This window comes from Cinclus cinclus, chromosome 3 (assembly GCF_963662255.1).
Source record: "Cinclus cinclus chromosome 3, bCinCin1.1, whole genome shotgun sequence".
Lineage (NCBI taxonomy): Eukaryota > Metazoa > Chordata > Aves > Passeriformes > Cinclidae > Cinclus > Cinclus cinclus.
The window spans coordinates 87,126,783-87,136,071 of NC_085048.1; the positions used below are offsets into that span (position 1 = coordinate 87,126,783).

The 9,289-nt window shown below is 39.9% G+C and overlaps 1 protein-coding gene across 2 annotated transcripts in view; it reads right to left on the reverse strand.

Moving 5' to 3' along the window:
* PLEKHH2 (pleckstrin homology, MyTH4 and FERM domain containing H2) overlaps window positions 1-9,009 on the reverse strand; it is a 52,307-nt gene extending 43,298 nt beyond the window's left edge. The window contains exons 1-2 of one of the 2 annotated variants that reach the window (XM_062489253.1): window positions 8,930-9,009; window positions 4,586-4,715 (exon numbers count right to left, since the gene is read on the reverse strand). In XM_062489253.1, the coding sequence (XP_062345237.1) occupies window positions 4,586-4,715; window positions 8,930-9,009 (210 nt within the window). Of the gene's footprint in view, window positions 1-4,585; window positions 4,716-7,933; window positions 7,963-8,929 lie in introns of those variants that run through there. The other variant, XM_062489254.1, reaches the window with a different exon arrangement.
* Window positions 9,010-9,289: the final 280 nt, after the last annotated feature.

Below are 9,289 nucleotides of genomic sequence, written 5' to 3' on the forward strand. Positions count from 1 at the left end.
AAGCTGCACTGAAATAACAGGCTTCTGCTTAAAGCTCAGTTTCACAGCCATCCTAAACTTGGTGTACAAGGATACTTTCTAACATCATTCCTTAAATTCCTGTAAAGACCTCTCCCACTTAGAGCAGCAGCTTCTGCTTAAAACTCCAACAAGGTCTCTTTCTTTGCATGTTAGATTTATAAATATAGACTCTTTACTTGGCAAAATGAAAAAATATTAAAAACAAATAAACAACAGGGAATTAAGTTTTTTAAAACACTGTATATTCCCATGCTTCTCTCTCTTCTCCTCAAGTTCAGTAAAAAATTTAAGTTCTTGTATCGGTACTGCTGCAACACATTTAAAATTTTCAAACTCCCAACTGAGTTTCAGAGATGACCACTTCCTCAACTTACAGAACACAGTGAATAGTTTGTTTTTCTGAATCACAACACATCTGTTAGAGTAATATACTCAGGACTTTTCATGTTAATTCTTTATTTATTTGCAGGGGCACTATTAAATAAAATAACTTTGCAAAGGTACTTGATTTCTAGTTTATAAGAAAAGTACTTCAATTAATCCAGCCTGAATACATTTACAGGCTCACACAGATCATACACAAATAGCGGAAATTACTAGATTCAAGACATACCTTATTTAAATCTGATTCTAGACTAAATTATACAAGAAGTGTAAGGGGAAGAGCCCAGTGGCAGTTTCTGGCAAGTTATACACATAGGGGTAATAGGATGTAGAGGCCTTTCCCTGATACTGTCGTGAAGAGACACCTCTGAAACACAGGCAGAGGAGGAAGGCTGGAGAATTACCACCAATCCATTTCTCTTATCTTCCTGTACATACTCCCTGGTTTTGTCACAGTATCATTCTTACTCTGTTTTCTACAATTACATAGGATAATACGCACAGGGTTTTACGTCTGTCACACCACAGTGCAGTGATTTTGTTGCTGCTTTGAAGTGGAACACTGCTGCTATTGTTCAATGTTTCAGTACACGTTTCATAGTGTAGAGATGATTGTAAACAAAACCGCAAATAAAGGCCTGTGCTAATCAGAGTAAGAATGAGAATTATTTCTGAGCTTTGCCAGTGTGTTTCATTCTATGACAAGTAACAAATCCAGAAAATACCTATAAAGCCTGATATCAGATGCATTATTCTTTTGTCATTAGTATCAGGATGACTATCAACTCCTGGCCAACTGGGACTTCAATATTCACTTTACTATTTCCCAACTGTATTTTTGAGTAACATTTCCATGCAATTCAATTTCAAACTAGTGTGAGTGTATCTTTCCTTTAAACAATATTGAGAACTGTCTGTATAATTTCAAAAATTAAAAATTACTGGGTTATTGCCAAATGAAACCAACTCAGAAATACATGCAAAGACTTTATTGCCCATTTTAAAAATGGTTGCTTTTGAATTGTGCCAAATTGCTAAATTTGCAGATGAATATGATCAAATTTTATTAAGCTGTGACCAGACTTTGATATATGTCCCACCTGAATTCCAGTTTATGAATGAAAGATTCATATTAAAAAGGCAAAGTGGCACAGTAAAGAGAAGGATCATTTTTCATGAAGTCTGCTAATGCTCTGCTCAGGAGAGTACTACGTTGCATTTTTCCAACTGAATACTTGTTGGATCTGTGGTCTTCAACAGAAAATGTTTCTCCTATGTAACTCCTGTAATCACTTTGCTTTTTCTAAAATTTCTGAGAAAGGTAAGGCAAATTAAAACAAGAGGGCAGTAACATAACAAGTTCTGAAGTTTTTTTATCTGTTTCAGAGTCATACTTCTCACAGACTATTTGCCTTTGAATACTTTATTTTGAGCACAGCACTAAAGACTTGTGGTTTTACCCATCTTATTCTGTTTGGGGGTTTTTATGTTGATATTTGAAATGATATGATTATGCATACATTGCTATTAATTTAACAGGGTATTACAGCAAATGTAAACTGTAAATGAAAAAACTGAAATGTCAAATAGCAAGCATTCAAATTTCTAAAATATTTTTAATAACTTATATAGTTTTGTGAAGTGCTGTTCATGAATCTTAATGTTTTGGTTGCCAAAACTACAGTCAGCAGCAGCTGCATAAAACCTGGTAGTAATGGCTGCTAGATTGCCAGCAAAGTCATGTCCAGTGTTTAGCCACTTTCCATCCTAAAATGCAGTGATCCAGCTGGGGTAAAGAGACAAAACAGGCATCTCTGACCTAACAGCTCTGACTGTGTAAGCATCCAGTGATCTGCTGAGTGTTACAGCAGTCATGATTGTACTCTTGGATGAATATTCTCCCCCAAGACTGGTGATAATAACTTTCTTATCTTTGAGCCTTGCTAATTACAATGACAGGCACAGGTAGTTCTCCTTTTTCATATTTTTTTAATTCTTAAATGAAATTTCAAAGGATGTCTTTTGCATAGTTTGTTATTCATCCTGAACCTAATGTTCTTCAATACCTCTTCAATAAGAGTCTGCCATACAGAAAAACTGCAGGATTAGGAAAAGATTAAGAGTTTTAAATTACACTGTTTTCTAACAGCAATATTTTTAGTTATGCCAAAGCAGAACTACTTGCAGTACTAACTGTAAGAATACAATTTCAGTGGAATTTGGTACTATGAAAAATGTGTTTTCTTAGAGGTTGTTTTATGCTGCTGTAAATTTTCACACCTACTTAATGAAAAGAAGTCTAATACAGAAAATACTAAATTTCTTTATTCCATTTTTCTTTCCATGTCAAATTGAGGTTGGGTGCCTCCATAGAATAAATAAGGCCATGAATAGATCAAATGGATTGTAATAAATTGCCAAATTTTACTCAGTCAATAACTGGATTACATAGTTGAACCAACTATTGATCTGTAAGTCTGATGACTGTAGTAAGCACATTAGTAGAAAATGTAACAGCAAAATTAAGGGTGCATGTGGATAAGTGTTATAGGTAAAGAAAGAGTTAAAGTGGCCCTTAAAAAGAAGGGTGTTGACTTACAAAGCTAATGAAGTTTTGAGAGGATCACCAAGGCTGAAGATAGGGAGGGTCTGGTTACTATAATTATTTGAATTTTGCAAACTGTTTCCAAGGAAATAGAAAGCCATGGGGTAAGAGGGAATGTCCCTCCATGAATTACAGAAAGGACTCAATAAAAATATACATTATTGGTTACTTCCTACAGTGACCAGCAGCTATCAGGGGAGATCTGCAGAGATCTCCTGAACCCTCATGGCTGTTCAAGGGAGACATTTGGTAATGGAGACTGAGAAGTGAAATGACAAAGTTTTTGGGGATATTTTGGTGTTCAGGATAAGAGAAGTTTTCTGACAAGCAAGATTTACATGCAAGTCCTTATAAGATTTAGTGAACAGTTAATAACATAATAGATGACATGTAACATAGGGATCCAAAAGGACTTTGAGTAAGATCTTGGAATTAAGATAGGTATGTCCATGGAAACATACTCAATTGTTCATTTTAAAGAACACAATGGTAAGCATTATTAGGAAAGGACTGGAACACATTTGTTACTTAGTACATCATCCAGAGTTCTTTGTATATACAAAAATATCTGTTTCTTCATGCCTTAATACTGTTTAGCTCTTGCCCCCCACCAAAACATAGTAAAATGGGAATGATTCATAGAGGACTAAATGTGGAGATCAAATGTATTTACGGCTTCAAAGGGAGAACAGATAAATCCACAATAGAGGACCATTAAATGACATGTAAAAAATATAAGTATTTTTGCTTACATACTAGCAGGTTATCTGAATTTTATTTTTCTTTAGGGGAAGGAATTGATGGAAAATTTAGCACACAGAAGAGTCACTAAAATAGAACTTTTAAATTAGAAATTCACTGAAGTGAGTCTTAATGATGATATAGTTCCAGTAAATCTCTAAGATCTTTTGTCTCTTTTTACCAGGTAAATAAAATGGTGGAGGTTTTATATTTCAGATATGGGATCTATTATAACTGACTGTTGAGATACACATATTTGAATATGCCAAGTAAAATATTTCTCTATTGAAAAATAAAGTAAATATTTAAACAATATTTTTCAAATTAAATGATACAGTTCTTTTCAATACAATACAATAAGTTTCTGGATCCAGAGACTCAGATGATGAGCCATAGTTGGAGATGTCTTCTTGTAAGAAAATGAAGTCTGGTAGATTATATGATTCATTAAAGAATACTGGGGAAAATAATACTTCTGGATCTTCTCCATGATGACTTGTGTGTCTTAAATCACATCTCAAATACTTAATAAATATGTTAAATATTAACTTCAGTGTTGTAAAAGTGATTACTGGATACATATTTTTTTTCTGCAGGAGACTTGCAAGTGTGCTCTTACTTGAAAATGAACATTTCTGGCTGGCAATTCTGATGTGTAAAATTCTTTCTCAGCACTAAAACATACACAGTTTCCATGTTTTTTTGTGTAAAAGGCTATTTTTCCCCTTCTGAAAAAATCTCAGTACTTGTAAATCTCAAACCATGACTTGTGATCGACCCCCATAATAAAATAAAACAATTTATACATCATTAAAATTCATCCCATGAGCCTACCTTTTCTGCTAACAGTTCTCTGATCTTGCTTGCCTGGAGACGAAATTTCATTAACTGTGACTCCAAAGTTAAACATCTTTCCTTCCAGTTTACAGTACCTTCTGGCTCTGAAAGTTCATCCATATTTATGCTGGAAAAAGAAAGGAAAAAAATCCCTATGTCAAATTCAGTCTGTATTTAATGTCTGACTTTATTTTAATATGCACACTAACCTATTTTATATAAATCTCAAGAATGCCCCCAAATTTTATACTAGTATGGTTTCATAAAACATGGTAAAAGTATGTTAGTTTTCTGAAGCCCTTATCATAACTATCAAATTCTGAAATCTGTGTTGATAATATTTAGGTTTATTGTATTTTAATTTCTTTGATTATCCAGCGGCTGCAATTATTTTTCCTTGATAAGCAGAGACACATCTCACATTTTAATCTTCAGTTACTGCATATATCCTTTCTTACTTAGGAGAGAACTGAGCTTTTGCTTGCAAATGCCTTCCATAGGTGTAACTGCCTGTGAGTTAGTAGCACATTTGGTTTTATGCAAGTTTAATGTCTGGCAGACCACTCTTTTAAAAGTCTTTTAAAAATCTGCTTAATCAAATTGCCTTTAAAATTCAATATCCTTAACAAGATGGAAGGGGGAGTTTCTGATTCCAGATGTAAAGGTGGGTGAGCAAATGGCCTCTAATGGACCCCCCACATAAGAAACAATCTTTTTGCATTAGCTGTTGCAGATCTCAGGACATCCTGGTTCAGGCATGTTTCAGTCTCAAATCTGTGCTTCTATCAATATTTAACTGCTCATGCCTTCTGGAAATTAGCCTCAGTGCCCTTCTGGACAAGCATTTCTGGAAAAATTCCTCAGTGCCCTTCTGGACAAGCATTTCTGGAAAAATTACTCAGGATGAGAGCTGGCTCATCATGATTTGAGTCTGAGAAGCCAAGAAAATCATCTGTGTGTAAGCAGAAGGACTGGGCTATGTTGTACCCCAAGTATTTGCAGACAGTTTAATAGAGTAAGTGGATGGCTGAATGTAACTATTCAGTCCAAGTTCCCTTGCTAAGTAAAAGCCTGGCCTTCGCAGGGTTCTGGACACTAAGGTTTGGCTTTGAAAATCAAGCCTGAATAGCTCCTAAATATCCAATTTATCTCAAAAATAATAAACATGTAAAAAACACCATTCAGTGGAAGGCTGCTGGCTAATACAGATCTCCACACTGCAAGTCCTGACACAGTTAGCATGAACAAATAAGTGACACCACTGAGAGCCCCCATCCCATGTCTATCCCATGCTTCCAGAAGCCCAGCTTCAAGCACTTCGCTTCCTCCCTGCATGGAAGAGGCAGCCCCACTTGAAACCTCTCAGCTGGAGACAAAAAGACCTGTGAATTTATCTTCTCCATTGTTTTTTGACAACAGGAAGAAAAAAGAAAAAGCATCACAAGACAAATCTAAGTCATGAGCCAGATTCCAAAAAGTCCTTCACTTTTCTTTGCTACAGTAATATTTTCTATTTCTCTTCTAAATTCCCATGTATCATGTGACTCTCAAGTTCATTTTAACTTAACAGGTGAAAAACTGGCTCAAAACCTTCTTTCCTTTCTCATACCCTAAATTCCTTGTTTCTTTCATTCCATACCTCAACTTAGAAAGAAAACTAGGAAAGGAAAGGAAAACGTTCCAAAAAATGGAAATGCTCCATTTTTTTGCTCTTTCTTCCTTTGGTCCTGCAGGCTGGGGTTCAAGCTGCTAAGCCAGAGGTTACAACTATCCTTTGTCAGGCATCTCCCACTCAGGAATCCCTATGGAATCACTAGGATTTAAATACATTATTAAAATAGTTTCCTAAGCCAATCCTACAACACCCACATTCTAAACACAAGCATTTCAACTGGAGTCCTCCTAGGTGACTAAGGCACCTCTGGTGTCTATAGCCATTCTCCTTTTAAGCTTAGCAGAAAATTCCCTGGACTGTCTGGGAAGCAAGCTGCTCCCTGTTGTCCTGTCCCTAATCCATGCTTATCTCTGCTTGTCCAGAATCCCCCTGTCCAAGGGGAGAAGGTGGTACTGCCAAGCAGCAGCTTCTCCTATTTTGTAGGGAAGAAGCAGTTTCAGCTGCAGATTCATCTGGATTCTGCTCTCCTAAGTAATGAGGAGTGGCAACATATTATTAGACTATTTAGGGTATTTTAGATTTTTCCTTTTTATCTAATTGCAGCTACATAAAACAGAAATGGATGAGGCCAACATCTGGTTAACAGTGGGATATTTCAGTGTTTGTGGCAATGAAAACACAAACGGGTCAAGTAATGAAGGAATTTTTGCTTTTTGGTAGGGCGCAGTATTACAGGGTGGAGTTAAAAATGTTTGTCTTTCAACAGACAAAACATTTGAGTAGATGGATTTCTGGCAGTGAACATTGTGTCCAGCCAAGTAGTTTCTCAATGTCCAAACTCATTAATATTCCACGGCAAAAATATTATGGATAAAAGGATCGTAAAGAACTCTTTTTATTGTGTTTTTTTTTTTTGCTAGAGATTGTAATAATTTACTTTGTATTTTCCAACAAGCCAATGGGTTCTGGAAATATTTACTGGCACATAAGACACTGTTTACAATTGCAGAGTGAATGATCTTACTTAGAATCAATGACTTCCTGTTTCTTGTCTGATTCCCCAAGGGAGGATAAAAATGAGTTCATCTTCTCTTGCCTTAATAGAGTACTCTGAATCAGCACTCAAACCTACACAGAGTCCGCCCCTTCTTCCTGTTCCAGTTCCCACCACAAAGCCCTCCGTTTCCCCCGAGTCTTAAAAAGTCAAATCTTTTGAAAAGTAAACTAAAAAAGCACACATTAAAACCTTAAGTTCTAATTATGTCATCAAAAATTAATTGAGACAAGTTTGACAAGTCTGGATAGATTAAATTTGTCTTTCTCATTTTTTAAGTTTATAAACCTCTTTCTAGGCTTCAAGGAGTCAGAATGTCACATTCTCCCCAAAGGCATTGATATAATTTCCTTTTCTTTGCCTTTCCTGTTCTTTTCTGCTTGGAAATTATCAAAATACGTTTCAGCAGGGAAGGAACAATGTTCTACCTTTTTGAAGAGTGCTTAAAAGATTTACATATTCCCTACCACACTGTCAGTGTTTTCCTCTGTTTTGAACAAAATGCAGTGTTTAACTAAATGCTTCATATTCTGTCTGTATGTTCTGGATGTCCTTTCTCTGCTGGAGAAAGTTTGGAACGTTCTTCTGTTTCAACAGCCGTGGGTTAGTGCACTACATAGTGGATTCCCTTCACCACCCCAAAATGTTTACTGGCCTAAATGCATTTGGACCATACCTCTTGAATTTCAAGTCACTTCCTTCCATCTTTCTACTGAAATTCTGCACTTGCAAGTATTTTTGGTGCCATAAAGATTGGACTGGAGAAGGGAAATGATGAGACACAAAGTGGACCTGTGTAGGAATCAAGGAAGTCATTCTCAGGGTTGTTGCTGGCCAAGGCCCTTACTCACCTCCCTCACCTCCAAACACTGCTAACTTTATTTTCCATTTGACTCATTTTGCATAATTCTATGCTCAAACAGTGCCCTGCGCTATTTAAAACTTCCTTCAAAATCCGATTTACTAATGTTTTTTCTGCTGCTTCCTAGGTATTGATGAGGTTGTTCCCATGAAGTGACGCAGTCAGTCAGTGCTTGTCCACTCCAGCCCCGGGCACGGAGCCCCACAACCCCCCGATTTCAGGGGCCAGGCTGCCCCCTCCAAGCTCATTGCTGCCTGCTCGGCTCCCCAGTGTCAAACGCGGTGCAGCGCACAACATTAAAGCACGCAAGACCATTTTACGTCCTTTTCCTGATGACAGCAATTTTTAAGTCGCAGTGTGACACCACCACACTACGTACCAGTTTAATTTCTTGAAATTCTGAAAGCTAGCCGTACAGGCATCTCAAAAGTATCGTGATTTTGCGCCTTTGTTTGGGAGTTGTGTTTTTTTATATTTGGGAGGACGGCAAGGATGCGGCAGCGGCACTGCCCACGGGACGAGAGGAGCCCGGACCTTAGGGGACCCTACCGGACCTCACGGGACCTCAGGCACGCAGTCCCCAGCGGCGGGGACACCGCCTGGGGACAGCCCGGGGTCCCGCCGTGACCCGACACCCCGCGGCGATGTGACCCAGCATCGCCCTCCGCCACCCGCCGCCCGCCGGTGTCACCCGGGGGGCACCGCGCCCCCGCCGCCGGCAGCGACACCCCGCCGGGAAGGGCCGGGGCCGGCCCGGGCGCGGCCCCGCTCGCGAAGGGAGGGAAGGGGGCAAGGAAAGGCAGGTCAGACCTGGCCGGCCGTGGCTCGCCGCGCCGGGCGCCGTCCGGGCTGTGGGCGCTGCCCGCGCCCCTCGGCGCCCGCCCCACCATCCCCGCGGCGAGCGGCGCGGCCGCCTGAGCGACGGCCGAGGCGGCCACTGAGCAGCGGGGCCGCCCCCGCGGGGCGCCCGGGCGGGGCTTGCGCGGCTCTGCGGCCCCGGCAGCCGGCGGGAGGAGCGGCCCGGAGCAGGGGGGCCCTTCCCGGGCTGGCCCTGCCGGCGGGATGCGCTCCCGGCGCTACCCCTTCCCCCGCGTGCTCCGGCCCCGAAGGACGGAGGGCCATGGGACCCGGCTGGAGCCTGGAGGGCTTCGAGGGCAAGGCTGGCCGAGG